The sequence below is a fragment of the Catharus ustulatus genome, chromosome 38 (genome assembly GCF_009819885.2).
Source record: "Catharus ustulatus isolate bCatUst1 chromosome 38, bCatUst1.pri.v2, whole genome shotgun sequence".
NCBI lineage: Eukaryota > Metazoa > Chordata > Aves > Passeriformes > Turdidae > Catharus > Catharus ustulatus.
In genome coordinates, this window is record NC_046258.1 from 457,679 (window position 1) to 474,325 (window position 16,647).

Consider the following 16,647-nt stretch of genomic DNA (forward strand, 5'->3'; position numbering starts at 1 on the left):
ATTTTTCCCAATTTTTAAAATCAATATTTCTCAAATTTTCTCAATTTTTCCCATTTTTTCAAATTTTCCCTAATTTTTTCTCCCATTTGTCCCAATTTCTCCCCAAATTTTCTCATTTTCCCAATTTTTCCCAATTTTTCTATATTTCCCCAAATTTTCCCGATTTTCTCCACATTTTTTCCCCATTTTTCCCAATTTTTTCCCATTTTTTTTCCCAATTTTCCCCATTTTTCCCAATTTTTCCCAATTTTCCCCCTCATTTTTCTCAACTTTTTCCCATTTTTATGAATTTTCCCATTTTTCTCAATTTTTTCTAATTTTCCCCAATTTTTCCCCCCATTTTCCCCAATTTTTTTCCCAATTTTTTCCCCATTTTTTCCCAATTTTTCTCAATTTTTTTCCCAATTTTTCCCCAATTTTTCCATTTTTTTCCCCAATTTTTCCCAATTTTCCCCCTCATTTTTCTCAACTTTTTCCCATTTTTATGAATTTTCCCATTTTTCTCAATTTTTTCTAATTTTCCCCAATTTTTCCCCCCATTTTCCCCAATTTTTTCCCAATTTTTTCCATTTTTTTCCCCAATTTTTCCCAATTTTTTCCCATTTTTTTCCCAATTTTTCCCCAATTTTTCCATTTTTTCCCCAATTTTTCCCAATTTCCCCCTCATTTTTCTCAACTTTTTCCCATTTTTATGAATTTTCCCAATTTTCTCAATTTTTTCTAATTTTCCCCAATTTTCTCACCCCATTTTTCCCAATTTTTTTCCCAATTTTTCCCAATTTTCCCAGTTTTTTCTCTATTTTTCCCAATTTTTTCCATTTTTTTCCCAATTTTCCCAATTTCCCCCAATTTCCCCCATTTTTCCCAATTTTTTTTTCCATTTTTTTTCCCAATTTTTCCCATTTTTTTTCCCATTTTTTATGAATTTTTCCCAATTTCCCCCAATTTCCCCCCAATTCCCCCCGCCCCCCCCACCCCCCCAGGCCGCAGAAATCCCAATTTTGGTTAGAAAACCTTAAAAAAACGAGAATTTTATTGAACTTTTGGAAAAGAGCCGCGGGGGGAGGGGGGGGGGGGGAGGGGAAAACCCCAAAAAAGGGGAAAAAAAACCCCAAAATTTGGGGGGGGGGGAGGGGAATCCCCCCGGAAAAGCGGGGGGGACCCCCCCATAAATACAGAAATTAAAAAAAAAAAGAAAAAAAAGGGAAATTTTGGGGGATTTTGGGGTGAATTTTGGGGAATTTGGGGAAAAATCACAAATTTTGAGGAAAATTCCCCAAATTTTTAGGGGAAAACTCAAAATTTTGGGGAAAAAAACCCAAATTCTGAGGAAAAATTCCCAAAATCTGAGGAGAAAACCCCAAAATTTGGAGAAAAATCCCCAAAATCTGAGAGAAGAAACCCAAATTTTGGGGAAAAAAATCCAAAATTTTGAGGAAAAATCCCCAAAATCTGAGAGAAGAAACCCAAATTTTGGATAAAAAACCCCAAATTTTGGTGAAAATCCCCCAAAATCTGAGGGGCAAACCGAAAATTTTGGGGAAAAAATCCCAAATTTTGAGGAAAAATCCCCAAAATCTAAGAGAAGAAACCCAAATTTTGAGGAAAAATCCCCAAATTTTTAGGGGAAAACCCAAAATTTGAGGAAAAATCTCCAAAATTTGAGGGGAAAACTCAAAATTTTGGGGAAAAAATTCCAAATTTTGAGGAAAGTTCCCCAAATTTTTAGGGGAAAAATCAAAATTTTGAGGAAAAAATCCCCAAAATCTGAGGAAAAATCCCCAAAATCTGAGGGGAAAACTCAAATTTTGGGGAAAAAAATCCCAAATTTCAGGGAAAAATCCCCAAAATCTGAGGGGAAAACCCAAAATTTGGAGAGAAATCCCCAAAATCTGAGAGAAGAAACCCAAATTTTGGGGAAAAACCCAAATTTTGAGGAAAAATCTCCAAATTTTTAGGGGAAAACCCAAAATTTGGAGAAAAATCCCCAAAATCTGAGGAAAAATCCCCAAAATTTTGAGGAGAGACCCCAAATTTTGGATAAAAACCCCAAATTTTGGTGAAAATCCCCCAAATTCTGAGGAAAAATCTCCAAATTTTTAGGGGAAAACTCAAAATTTGGAGAAAAATCCCCAAAATCTGAGGGGAAAACCCAAAATTTCGGGGAAAAATCCCCAAAATCTGAGGAAAAATCCCCAAAATTTTGAGGGGAGACCCCGAAATCTGAGGGGAAATCCCAAATTTTGGGTAAAAACCCCCAAATTTTGGTGAAAATCCCCCCAAAATCAGTGAGAAAAACCCAAAAACCCCGAGGGGCCTCGCCCCCAAAATCCCAAAATTTTACCCCAAAAAAATAAAAACCAAAAAAACCCCAAAATTTTGGAAATCTCGGCGGGATCCCCCCCCATTCCCCCCCCCAAATCCCAAAATCCACGGGAATCACCCCAAAATTCCAAAAAAAAAAAAAAATAAAATTTGGGTGTTTCAGAAAAGGCAAAAAAAGGAAAAAAAAAAACCCCAAAAACACCAAAATTGGGGAAAACCCCCAAAATCCCCGCCCAAAATCCCAGAAAATTTGGGGGGAAAACCCCAAAATTCCCAAATTTGGGAATTTCCCCCCCTGGGTGCTGAAGAAAAGGAACAAAAATTGGGGTGAAAATCCCGGATTTGGGGATTTTTTGGGGATTTTTTTGGGATTTTTTGGGGATTTTTTTGGGGATTTTTTTGGGGATTTTGGGGTTTTTGGGGCGGGGTTTTTTTTTTGGGGTGAAAAAGGGGGGATTTGGGGGCGGGGGGAGGGGCGGCCCCGTCACTTCCTCTTCTTTTTGGGGGGGTGGGGGCGGCCCCGGCCGGGGGGACCCTTCCTCTTGCGGCCGCGCCCGCGCTCCTCCTCCTCCTCGTACTGGCTCTCGCGGTCGGCTGGGGGGAGAAAACGGGATTTGGGAAATTTATGGGTTTGGGGATTTTTTAAAATTTTTATGAGATTTTTTTCTGGTTTTTTTAGGGGTTTTTTGAGGGTTTTTGGGGATTTTTTTTGTGTTTTTTGGGGATTTTTTAGGGATTTTTGGGGATTTTTTTGGGTTTTTTGAGGGGGTTTTGGGGTTTTTTTCTGGATTTTTTTGGGGGGATTTTGGGGTTTTTTGGAATTTCTTTTGGTATTTTTTGGGGTTTTTTTCTGAATTTTTTTGGGATTTTTTCAGGTTTTTTGGGGGTTTTTCTTGGGATTGTTTTTGGGTTTTTAGGAATTTTTGAGGTTTTTTGGGGATTTTTTTTAGTTTTTTTGGGGGGATTTTTTTGGGTTTTTTTGGGGATTTTTTAGGATTTTTTGGGGGTTTTTTGGGAGATATTTTTGGGGATTTTTTTTGGGGGACTTGTTGGGATTTTTTGGGGGGGGATTTTTTTTGTTTTTTTGGGGCATTTTTAGGATTTTTTTTGGGATTTTTTTGGCATATTTTTGGGGATTTTTTTTGGTTTTTTGAGGATTTTTTGGGGGTTTTTTGGAGTGATTTTTTTTGGGTTTTTTTGGGGATTTTGTTTAGTTTTTTGGGGGGATTTTTTTTGGGTTTTTTTGGGGTTTTTTCGGTTTTTTGGGGGGATTTTTTGAGGGTTTTTTGAGGGTTTTCTTTGGGATTTTTTGGGTTTTTTCCAGTTTTTTTGAGGTTTTTTGGGGGTTGTTTTGGGGGTTTTTTTGCGTTTTTTGGGGATTTTTTGGGGTTTTTTTTTGGGCTGTTTTGGGGTTTTTTTGGAGGGCGTTTGTTTTTTATTTTTTGGGGATTTTGGGGGGTTTTTTTTGAGGGTTTTTTCTTTGGGGTTTTTTGGGGATTTTTTTGGTTTTTTTTGGTTTTTGGGGGCGGTTTTTTTGGGGAGTTTTGGGGTTTTTTTAGGGATTTTTGAGGGGTTCTTTTGGGGATTTTTTGGATGAGGTTTTCAGGTTTTTGGGGGTTTTTTTGGGGGGGGGGGTTGGGGTTTTTTGGAGAGGTTTTGGAGGGTTTTTCTTCTTATTTTTTGGTTTTTTTTGGGGGGATTTTCAGGGATTTTTTGGGGGTTTTTTTGGGTGTTTTTTTTGGTTTTTTTTTGGGGGGGGGTCTGGGGTTTTTTTGTGCTTTTTGGGGGGATTTTTAGGGGGATTTTGGGGGAGAGTTTGGGGGTTTTTTTTGGGTATTTTTTGGGTATTTTTGGGTGTTTTCTTTTGTGTTTTTCAGGGAATTTTTTTGGTATTTTTGGGTGGTTTTTTTGGGTGGTTTTTTTGGTTGTTTTTCAGGGATTTTTGGGTGGGATTTTTTGGTCTTTTTTTGGGTATTTTTGGGAGTTTTTTTGGGGTTTTTTTGTTTGTTTTTTGTGTGTTTTTTGGGGTGTTCTTTTGGGTTTTTTTGGGTGTTTTTGGGTATTTTTAGGTGTTTTTTGGGTGGAGTTTTTTTGGGTGTTTTTGGGGTTTTTGGGGTGTTTTTTTGGTTTTTTTGGTGTTTTTTTGGTGTTTTTCAGGGTTTTTTTTGGGTGTCATTTTTTGGTTTTTTTGGTGATTTTTTTTGGGCTGTTGGGGTGGTTTTTTGGGTGTTTTTTGGGGTGGTTTTCTGGTGTTTTTTGGGTGTTTTTTTGGCTATTTTTGGTGTTTTTTTGGTGTTTTTCAGGGGTTTTTTTGAGTGTCATTTTTTTGGTTTTTTTGGTGATTTTTTTTTTGGGTATTTTTGGGTGGTTTTTTGGGTGTTTTTTGGGTTTTTTGGTGTTTTTTTGGGTGTTTTTGGGGTGGTTTTTTTTGGGTTTTTTTGGGGTTTTTTTGGGTGTCATTTTTTGGTTTTTTGGGTGATTTTTTTTGGGCTGTTGGGGTGGTTTTTTGGTGTTTTTTTGGTGTTTATTTGGTGTTTTTTGGGGTGTTTTTGGTGTTTTTCAGGGGGTTTTTTTGGGTGTCATTTTTTGGTTTTTTTGGTGATTTTTTTTGGGCTGTTGGGGTGGTTTTTTGGTGTTTTTTGGGTGTTTTTTGGTATTTTTTGGTGTTTTTTTGGTGTTTTTCAGGGGGTTTTTTTGGGTGTCATTTTTTGGTTTTTTTGGTGATTTTTTTTGGCTATTTTTGGGTGTTTTTTGGGTTTGTTTTGGGTATTTTTTGGTGTTTTTGGTGTTTTTCAGTCCCCACCTTTCCGCGCCTCCTCCTCGAGCTCGTCCCAGTCCTTGCCGCTCTCCTCCTCACTGCCCAGAGAGTCCTTGGAGTACTCTGGGGGGAAAATGGGGAGAAAAAAATGGGGGGAAAAACGGGGAAATTGGGACAAAAAACGGGAATTGAGAAATGTGGGAAACATGGGGTGAAAAACGGGGAAATTGGGAAAATTGGGAATTGGGAAAAATGGGAAATGAGAAATAGGGGAAAAATGGGGGGAAAAATGGGGAAATTGGGGAAATTGGGAATTGGGAAATATGGGGGGAAAATGGGGTGAAAAATGGGGAAAACGGGAAAATTGGAAATTGAGAAATACAGGAAATGTGGGGGGAAAAACGGGGAAATTGGGAAAAGAGAAAAAATGGGGGGAAAATGGGGAAAGTGGGAAAAACAGAAAAAATGGGAATTCAGAAAAATGGGGTGAAAACGGGGAAATTGGGGAAAAGGGAAATAGAGAAAAATGGGGGGAAAAAAGGGAAAAAATGGAGGAAACCCAGGTGTGTCCCAGGTGTGTCCCAGATGTCTCCAGGTGTGTTCAGGTGTCCCCCAGGTGCACTCACCTGACTCCTCGGCCTCAGACGAATAATCTTCATCGCTGTCCCCAGGTGTGTCCCCAGGTATCCCCAGGTGTCCCCAGGTGTATCTCAGGTGTGTTCAGGTGTATCTCAGGTGTGTCCCAGGTGTCCCCAGGTGTGTCTCAGGTGTGTGGGTGTGTCCCAGGTGTCCCCAGGTGTCCCCAGGTGTATCTCAGATGTGTCCCAGGTGAGTTCAGGTGGGTCCCAGGTGTCCCCCAGATGTCCCCAGGTACCCCACGTGTCCCCCAGGTGTCCCCCAGGTGTGCCCAGGTGTTCCCCAGGTGTGTCTCACCTGACTCCTCAGCCTCAGATGAATAATCTTCATCGCTGTCCTCCTCCTCCTCCTCGTCCTCCTCCGAGGGGTTGAAGGTCTCGTCCTCCAGCTCCGACTCCGACTCACCTGGCTCCGCCTCCGAGCCCTGGCAGGTGACAGGGACAGGTGAGGGGACACAGGTGAGACAGGTGAGATGGGACAGGTGAGATACAGACAGGTGAGAGGGGACAGGTGAGAGGGACAGGTGAGACATGGACAGGTGAGACATGGACAGGTGAGATGGGACAGGTGAGATGGGACAGGTGACAGGGACAGGTGAGACAGGTGAGATGGGACAGGTGAGATACAGACAGGTGAGATGGGACAGGTGAGACATGGACAGGTGAGGGGACACAGGTGAGAACAGGTGGGACAGGTGAGACATGGACAGGTGAGATACAGACAGGTGAGACAGGTGAGATGGGACAGGTGAGACAGGTGAGACACAGGTGGGACAGGTGAGATGGGACAGGTGAGATGGGACAGGTGAGATGGGACAGGTGAGACAGGACAGGTGAGACAGGAACAGGTGAGGGAGGGAGGTGTCAGGTGTGACCTGGGTGTGCCCCAGGTGTGTGTGTGTACCCCCACGTGTGTCTCACCTGTCCCCAGGTGTGTCTCACCTGTCCCCAGGTGTGTGTGTGTACCCCCAGGTGTGTCTCACCTGTCCCCAGGTGTGCCTCACCTCTCCCTCGGGCTCCAGGAAGCTCCAGCCCCCCCGCTCGAAGAAGCCCAGGTGTGTCCCAGCTGTGTTCAGGTGTGTCCCAGCTATCCCAGGTGTGTCCCCAGGTGTGTTTAGGTGTACCCCAGCTGTATCCCAGCTGTACCCAGGTGTGTCCCAGGTGTACCCACCTGTCCCAGGTGTGCCTCACCTCTCCCTCGGGCTCCAGGAAGCTCCACCCCCCCTGCTCGAAGAAGCCCAGGTGTGTTCAGGTGTGTCCCAGGTGTGTTCAGGTGTATCCCAGCTGTACCCAGGTGTACCCAGGTGTGTCCCAGGTGTGCCCAGGTGTGCACAGGTGTGTCCCAGGTGTGCCTCACCTCTCCCTCAGGTTCCAGGAAGCTCCACCCCCCCTGCTCAAAGAAGCCCAGCTGTGTTCAGGTGTGTCCCAGGTGTACCCAGCTGTCCCCAGGTGTGTCCCAGGTGTGTCTCACCTGTCCCAGGTGTGTCCCCAGGTGTGTGGCTGTGTCCCAGGTGTATCACACCTGTCCCAGGTGTGTCCCCAGGTGTGTCTCACCTCTCCCTCGGGCTCCAGGAAGCTCCACCCCCCCTGCTCGAAGAAGCCCAGCTGTGTTCAGGTGTGTTCAGGTGTATCCCAGGTGTGTTTAGGTGTATCCCAGGTGTATCACACCTGTCCCAGGTGTACCCCAGGTGTGCCTCACCTCTCCCTCGGGCTCCAGGAAGCTCCACCCCCCCTGCTCGAAGAAGCCCTCGGGGTCGTCCACGATCGTTTTCATGATCTTGGTCCAGTTCAGCGACTGAACGCCCTCGGTGTACTTGAGGTCACACGAGCTGCAGGGGGGACAGGTGAGGGACAGGTGAGACATGGACAGGTGGGACAGGTGAGATATGGACAGGTGAGACAGGTGAGAGACAGGTGAGACACAGGTGGGACAGGTGAGGGATAAATGGGACAGGTGAGACAGGTGAGGGACAGGTGAGATGAGATACAGACAGGTGAGACAGGTGAGATACAGACAGGTGAGGGACAGGTGAGAGATAAATGGGACAGGTGAGACACAAATTGGACAGGTGAGACAGGTGAGACAGGTAAGACAGGTGAGAGACAGGTGAGAGATAAATGAGACAGGTGAGGGACAGGTGAGAGATGGGACAGGTGAGATACAGGTGAGACACGGACAGGTGAGACAGGTGAGACAGGTAAGACAGGTGAGAGACAGGTGAGAGATAAATGAGACAGGTGAGACACAGGTGAGAGATGAGATACAGGTGAGACAGGTGAGATGGGACAGGTGAGATGAGACAGGTGAGAGATGGACAGGTGAGACACAGGTGAGATAGGTGACAAAAAATTGGGACAGGTGAGACAGGTGAGACAGGTGAGATAAGAGTGAAATTTCAGAAAGTTAAAAAAAAGTCTTTAAAAAAATATAAAACCCCCCAAAATTAAAAACTTTAAAAAACCCCTTAAAAACCCTAAAAAATCCCCCAAAAATCCCCAAAAAAACCCCAAAAAATCCCCCAAAAAATCCCCCAAAAAATCCCCAAAAAAACCCCAAAAAAATCCTAAAAAAATCCCAAAAACATCCCCCCAAAAACCCAAAAGAAATCCCCAAAAATAAAAAAAAACTCCAAAAATTCCCAAAAAACCCCTAAAATACCCCAAAAAAATCCCCAAAAAATCCCCAAAAAATCCCCCCCCAAAAATCTTAAAAAATCCCCAAAAAACTCCAAAAAACTCCCCAAAAAAATCCCAAAAAATCCCCATAAAAATAAAAAAAAAATTCCCAAAAATCCCAAAAAACCCCGAAAAAAATCCTAAAAAATCCCCCAAAAAATCCTAAAAAATCCTAAAAAATAAAAAAAAAATCCTAAAAAAACCCCAAAAAATCCCTAAAAAAATCCCCCAAAACACCCCTAAAAAAACCCCAAAAAACCCCAAAAAAATCCCCAAAAAATCCCCCAAAAAATCCTAAAAAAATCCCAAAAAATCCCTAAAAAAACCCAAAAAATCCTAAAAAATCCCCCCAAAAAATCCCAAAAAAACCCCTAAAGAATCCTTAAAAAAATCCCCAAAAAATCCTAAAAAAATCCCCCCCAAAAATCCTAAAAAAATCCCAAAAAAATCCCCACAAATAAAAAAAAAATCTCAAAATTTTCCAAAAAATCCCCAAAAAATCATAAAAAATCCCCAAAAATCCCAAAAAAATCCCAAAAAACCCCCAAAAATCCTAAAAAAATCCCCAAAAAATCCCAAAAAATCCTTTAAAAAATCCTAAAAAAATCCCAAATAACCCCCCAAAAAATCCTAAAAAATCCCCGAAAATTAAAAAAAAAATCTCAAAAAATTCCCCCAAAAAATCCCGCAAAAAATCCTAAAAAATCCTTTAAAAATCCTAAAAAAAACCCCAAAAAATCCTACAAAAAACCCCAAAAAATCCTAAAAAAACCCCAAAAAAATCCCTAAAAAATCCTGAAAAATCCCAAAAAATTCCCAAAACCCCCCCAAAAAATCCCCCAAGAAACCCCTAAAAAATCCTAAAAAATTTCTAAAAAATAAAAAAAAATCCTAAAAAAACCCAAAAAAATTCCTAAAAAAATCCTAAAAAAATCCCCAAAAAATCCCAAAAATCCCCAAAAATTAAAATAAAGATCCCCAACCCCCCGTGCCGCGCTCACTTGAGCCACTCCTTGATGGGGTCGAGCGAGGCCACGGGGATGGCGTTGATCATGGTCACCTTGCGCGCGTAGTCCTTGTAGACGATCACCAGGTCGAAGTTCTTGAGGTGGAACTGCACGCGCTCAAAGTGGATCAGCTCCACCTCGTCCAGGGTCACCACAAACGGGGGCTGGAAACACACCTGGGGTTACCTGGGATACACCTGGATACACCTGAGTGCACCTGTGATACACCTGAGTTAACCTGGGTACACCTGAGTTACACCTGAGTTACACCTGGGGCAGGGGATCAGCTCCACCTCGTCCAGGGTCACCACGAATGGAGGCTAAAAACACACCTGGGGTCACCTGGGATACACCTGAGCACACCTGGATACACCTGAGTGCACCTGTGATACACCTGGGTACAGCTGAGTTACACCTGAGTTAACCTGGGTACACCTGAGTTACACCTGAGTTACACCTGGGGCAGGGGATCAGCTCCACCTCGTCCAGGGTCACCACAAATGGGGGCTGGGGGGACAGGGACACACCTGAGTTACACCTGAGCACACCTGGGCACACCTGAGCACACCTGGGCACACCTGAGATACACCTGAGTTACACCTGAGTTAACCTGGGTACACCTGAGTTACACCTGGGGCAGGGGATCAGCTCCACCTCGTCCAGGGTCACCACGAACGAGGGCTGGGGAGACACCTGGGTTACACCTGGGCACACCTGGGTACACCTGAGCACACCTGAGTGCACCTGGATATACCTGTGATACACCTGGGTACAGCTGAGTTACACCTGGGGCAGGGGATCAGCTCCACCTCGTCCAGGGTCACCACAAATGGAGGCTGGGGAGACACCTGAGTTACACCTGAGCACACCTGAGTGCACCTGAGCACACCTGGATACACCTGGGCACAGCTGAGTTACACCTGAGTGCACCTGGATATACCTGTGACACACCTGAGCACACCTGAGTTACACCTGAGTTACACCTGGGGCAGGGGATCAGCTCCACCTCGTCCAGGGTCACCACGAACGGGGGCTGGAAACACACCTGGGGTCACCTGAGATACACCTGGATACACCTGAGTGCACCTGGATACACCTGTGATACACCTGAGTTAACCTGTGATACACCTGGGTACACCTGAGTGCACCTGAGTTACACCTGGGGCAGGGGATCAGCTCCACCTCGTCCAGGGTCACCATGAACGGGGGCTGGGGAGACACCTGGGTTACACCTGAGCACACCTGGGTAACACCTGGATACACCTGAGTTACACCTGAGTTACACCTGGGGCCGGGGATCAGCTCCACCTCGTCCAGGGTCACCACGAATGGGGGCTGGAAACACACCTGGGGTCACCTGGGATACACCTGAGTATACCTGTGACACACCTGAGCACACCTGAGTAACACCTGAGTTAACCTGGGCACACCTGAGTTACACCTGAGTTACACCTGGGGCAGGGGATCAGCTCCACCTCGTCCAGGGTCACCACAAACGGGGGCTGAAACACACCTGGGGTCACCTGGGATACACTTGAGCACACCTGAGCACACCTGAGTGCACCTGAGTATACCTGTGATACACCTGGATACACCTGGGTACACCTGAGGTACACCTGAGTTACACCTGGGGCAGGGGATCAGCTCCACCTCGTCCAGGGTCACCACGAACGGGGGCTAAAAACACACCTGGGGTTACCTGGGATACACCTGAGTGCACCTGTGATACACCTGAGTGCACCTGAGTATACCTGTGATACACCTGGGTACACCTGAGTTACACCTGGGGCAGTGGATCAGCTCCACCTCGTCCAGGGTCACCACGAACGGGGGCTGGAAACACACCTGGGTTACACCTGAGTGCACCTGAGTATACCTGTGATACACCTGAGTGCACCTGAGTGCACCTGTGATACACCTGGATATACCTGAGTTACACCTGGGGCAGTGGATCAGCTCCACCTCGTCCAGGGTCACCACGAACGGAGGCTAAAAACACACCTGGGGTTACCTGGGATACACCTGAGCACACCTGAGCACACCTGAGTGCACCTGAGTGCACCTGGATATATCTGTGATACACCTGAGTGCACCTGAGTTACACCTGGGGCAGTGGATCAGCTCCACCTCGTCCAGGGTCACCACGAATGGGGGCTAAAAACACACCTGGGGTTACCTGGGATACACCTGAGTATACCTGTGACACACCTGAGCACACCTGAGTATACCTGAGTTAACCTGGGTACACCTGAGTTACACCTGGGGCCGGGGATCAGCTCCACCTCGTCCAGGGTCACCACGAACGGGGGCTGGGGAGACACCTGGGGTTACCTGGGATACACCTGGGGTCACCTGAGTGCACCTGGGCACACCTGGATACACCTGAGTGCACCTGGGTACACCTGTGATACACCTGGGGTCACCTGAGTGCACCTCTGATACACCTGAGTAACATCTGAGTGCACCAGGGCACACCTGTGGGTGTCTCAGGACACACCTGGGGGTCCCTATGACACACCTGAGCACACACCTGTGGGTACCTGTGACACACCTGGGGCTCTCTATGACACACCTGAGGGTACCTGTGACACACCTGAGCACACCTGAGCACACCTGTCCTATCACACCTGAGCACTCACCCACTCTGTGCAGTTGACCAGGACACACCTGTGGGTACCTGTGACACACCTGTCCCCACCTGAGCACACCTGAGCACTCACCCACTCGGTGCAGTTGACCAGGGCACACCTGTGAGTACCTGTCACACACCTGTGGGTGTCTCAGGACACACCTGTGGCTCTCTATGACACACCTGAGCACACACCTGTGACACACCTGAGCACACACCTGTCCTATCACACCTGTCCCCACCTGCACTCACCCACTCGGTGCAGTTGACCAGGGCGCTGCTGGTGGGTCCCTGTGACACACCTGAGCTCACCTGTGACACACCTGTCCCACACCTGTCCCCACCTGAGCACACCTGAGCACTCACCCACTCTGTGCAGTTGACCAGGGCACACCTGGGGGTGTCTCAGGACACACCTGTGGCTCTCTATGACACACCTGTGACACACCTGTCTCACCTGTCCCCACCTGCACTCACCCATTCCGTGCAGTTGACCAGGGCACACCTGAGCTCCCTGTGACACACCTGGGGGTACCTGTCCCACACCTGTCCCACACCTGAGGACACACCTGAGCACACCTGAGCACACCTGTCCTATCACACCTGCACTCACCCATTCCGTGCAGTTGACCAGGGCGCTGCTGGTGGCTCTCTATGACACACCTGGGGGTACCTGTGGCTCTCTCTATGACACACCTGAGCACACCTGAGGGTACCTGTCTCACACCTGTGACACACCTGTCCTATCACACCTGCACTCACCCATTCCGTGCAGTTGACCAGGGCGCTGCTGGTGGGCTGCAGCAGGCAGGTGCTGCGGTACGGGGCGCCGTTGAACCTGAGAGGAAACAAAAATTACACAAATTTTGGGGTGAAAAAACCAAAAATGGAGAAAAATCCCGAAAACACAGCAAAATCCCAAAAATCTGGGGGGAAAAAATCCCAAAAAATGGGGCAAAATCCCCCAAATGGAACAAAATTCCAAAAATGGAGAAAAATCCCCCAAAATTTGGAGGGAAAAATCCCCAAAATTGAGAAAAATCCCCCAAAATGGAACAAAACCCCCAAAATTTGGGGGAAAAAAATCCCAAAACTGGAGCAAAATCCCCCAAAATGGAGAAAAATCCCAAAAATGGAGCAAAATCCCCAAAATATTTGGGGGAGAAAAAAACCAAAAATGGAGAAAAATCCCCAAAACTGAGAAAAATCCCAAAAATTTGGGGGAAAAATCCCAAAAATGGAGAAAAATCCCAAAAAATGGAACAAAACCCCCAAAATTTGGGGGAGAAATCCCATTTTTCTCCCAGTTTTTTCCCATTTTCCTCCTCATTTTTTCCCCGTTTTTCCCATTTCTCCCCCATTTTTTTCCCCATTTTTTCCTGGTTTTTTTTCCCCATTTTTCTCCTTTATCCCCATTTTTCCCAATTTCCTGGTTTTTGGCCCCAAACTCACCCCAGCTCCCGGAAGGGCACCCCCTCATTTTTCCCACTTTCCCCTCATTTTTTCCCTATTTTTTCCCATTTTTCCTTGTTTTTTTCCCATTTTTTCCTGGTTTTTTCCCCCATTTTTGCAGTTTTTCTCCCCACTTTTCCCGATTTCCCCGTTTTTCCCCCCAAACTCACCCCAGCTCCCTGAAGGGCACCCCCCCAATTTCCCCTCATATTTCCCATTTTTCCCCCATTTTTTCCTGTCTTTTTTCCCCATTTTTAGCCCCATTTTCCCCATTTTTTCCCATTTTTTTCCCCATTTTTTCCCGTTTTTCTCCCCATTTTTTCCCTATTTTTTACCGTTTTCCCCGTTTTTCACCCCAAACTCACCCCAGCTCCCTGAAGGGCACCCCCCCCATTTTCCCCTCATTTTTCCCATTTTTCCCCATTTTTTCCTGTTTCTTTTCCCCATTTTTCTCTTTTTTCCCCATTTTTTCCCGTTTTTGCCATTTTTCTCCCCATTTTTACCGTTTTCCCGGTTTTTCCCCCCAAACTCACCCCAGCTCCCGGAAGGGCACCCCCACATTTCTCCCCATTTTTTCCCTCATTTTCCCATTTTTTTCCCCATTTTTTCCCCATTTTTTCTCATTTTTCCTGTTTTTTTTCCCCATTTTTTCCCCATTTTTTCCTGGTTTTTTCCCGTTTTTTTTTCCCGTTTTTCCCATTTTTCTCCCCATTTTTCCCAATTTCCCGGTTTTTCTCCCCAAACTCACCCCAGTTCTCTGAAGGGCACCTCGAACTCGAGCTCCTCCTTGGTCAGCGCCTCGACCTTCTCGATGAAATTCTTGAACGCGGTTTTCAGCTTGTGCCGCATCTCCCGCTCCATCTGGGACCCAAAATCCAGAGAATTTACCCCAAAAATTTAATGGGAATCATTGAAAAAAATCTCCTACTCCATCTGACCCAAAATCACGGGAATTTACCCCAAAAATTTAATGGGAATCATTGAAAAAATCTCCCGCTCCATCTGGGACCCAAAATCCACAGAATTTACCCCAAAAATTCATGGAAAACACACCAAAAAATCCAGGGATTCACCCCAAAAATTCCATGGAATTCACCTCAAAAAATCTCCCGCTCCATCTGACCCAAAATCACAGGAATTCAGCCCAAAAATTCATGGAAAAGGAACGGCAAAAAATCCCCATGGGAATGGCCCAAAAACCACGGAAATCGCCCCAAAAAATTCATGGAAATCACTCCAAAAATCTCCTGCTCCATCTGACCCAAAATCCCTGGAATTCACCCCAAAAATCCCGGGGATCCAGCCCAAAAAATCCCAGGAAATGACCCCAAAAAATCTGAGGAAGTGACCCCAAAAATCCCCCTGGAAATGACCCAAAATCCCCCCCCACCAAAAAAAACCCCAAAAATTTAAAACCTCTAAAAAAAACCTTAAAAAAACTTCAAAAAATTTAAAAAATTCCAAAAACCACCAGAATCACCAGAATGTGCTGCCCAGGAAGGTTCCAGAATGTTCCAAAATCCCCTTTTTCCCCAAAACCCCGATTTTTCCCAAAATCCCCATTTTTCCCCCCCAAAATCCCCATTTTTCCCCGAAATTTCCATTTTTCACCCCACAACCACACTCAGATTACCCAAAATCCCTGTTTTTCACCCCAAAAAATTCACCCCAAAATCCCATTTTTTACCCCAAAATCCCCTTTTTTTCCCAAAATCTCTGTTTTTCCCCCCAAATCCCCATTTTCCCCAAAACCCCGTTTTTCCCAAAATCCCGTTTTTCCCCCCAAACCCCTGTATTTCCCCAAACCCCCACATTTTCCCAAAATCCCATTTTTCCCAAAATCCCCGTTTTTCCCCCCAAACCCCATTTCCCCCAAATCCCCATTTTCCCCAAAACTGTGAATTTTCCCAAAATCCCCATTTTTCCCCCCAAACTCCCTGTATTTCCCCAAAACTGTGAATTTTCCCAAAACTGTGAATTTTCCCAAAATCCCGTTTTTTCCCAAAATCCCCATTTTTCCCCCCAAACCCCCACATTCCCCAAAACTGTGAATTTTCCCAAAATCTCCCTTTTTCCCCCCAAATCTCTGTATTTCCCAAAATCCCATTTTCCCCAAACTCCCGGTTTTTCCCCCCAAATCCCCATTTTTCCCCAAATCCCATTTTTCCCAAAATCCCATTTTTTTCCCAAAATCCCGTTTTTTCCCCCAAACTCCCATTTTCCCCAAAACTGTGAATTTTCCCAAAATCCCATTTTCCCCTCAAAATCCCATTTTTCCCAAAATCCCGTTTTTTCCCCCCAAACCCCCATTTTTCCCCAAACCCCCTGTTTTTTTCCCAAAATCCCGTTTTTCCCAAAATCCCGTTTTTTCCCCCCAAAATCCGCATTTTTCCCAAACTCCCTGTTTTTCCCCCAAACCCCCATTTTTCCCAAAATCCCCATTTTTTCCCAAAATCCCCATTTTTCCCAAAATCCCCATTTTTTCCCAAAATCCCCATTTTTTTTCCCAAATCCCCATTTTTTCCCAAAATCCCGGTTTTTCCCCCCAAATCCCCACATTCCCCAAAACTGTGAATTTTCCCAAAATCCCATTTTTCCCAAAATCCCCGTTTTTCCCTCCAAACCCCTGTATTTCCCAAACCCCTGTATTTCCCAAAATCCCGGTTTTTCCACCCATTTCTCCCAAATCCCCATTTTTCCCAAAATCCCCATTTCCCCCAAAACCCCACATTTCCCAAAATCCTGTTTTTCCCCCCAAAATCCCATTTTTTCCCAAACTCCCCATTTTTCCCCCCAAACTCCCACATTTTGCAAAATCCCATTTTTTACCCCAAAACCCCATTTTTCCCAAAATCCCCATTTTTCCCCCCAAATCCCCATTTTTCTCCCCAAAACCACACTCAGATTACCCAAAATCCCTGCTTTTCACCCCAAAAATCTCCATTTTCCCAAACCCCCATTTTCCCAAAATCCCCATTTTTCCCAAAATCTCCCTTTTTCCCCCCAAACCCCCACATTTCCCAAAATCCCCATATTTTCCCCAAAATCCCCATTTTTCCCAAAACCCCCATTTTTCCCCCCAAACTCCCACATTTCCCAAAATCCCCATTTTTCCCAAAATCCCCATTTTCCCCAAAACTGTGAATTTTCCCAAAATCCCGGTTT

The 16,647-nt window shown here is 45.6% G+C and overlaps 1 protein-coding gene across 1 annotated transcript in view; it reads right to left on the reverse strand.

Annotated features, from left to right (window-relative positions):
- Nucleotides 1–2,794: 2,794 nt before the first annotated feature.
- The window catches only part of SUPT16H (SPT16 homolog, facilitates chromatin remodeling subunit), a 43,931-nt gene continuing 30,078 nt past the window's right edge, over nt 2,795–16,647 (reverse strand). Inside the window, exons 20-26 of the mRNA XM_033084394.1 lie at nt 14,231–14,343; nt 12,793–12,868; nt 9,396–9,565; nt 7,418–7,547; nt 6,017–6,143; nt 5,129–5,206; nt 2,795–2,919 (exon numbers count right to left, since the gene is read on the reverse strand). Coding sequence (XP_032940285.1) covers nt 2,810–2,919; nt 5,129–5,206; nt 6,017–6,143; nt 7,418–7,547; nt 9,396–9,565; nt 12,793–12,868; nt 14,231–14,343 — 804 coding nt within the window. The 3' untranslated portion in view covers nt 2,795–2,809. The remainder of the gene's footprint in view (nt 2,920–5,128; nt 5,207–6,016; nt 6,144–7,417; nt 7,548–9,395; nt 9,566–12,792; nt 12,869–14,230; nt 14,344–16,647) is intronic.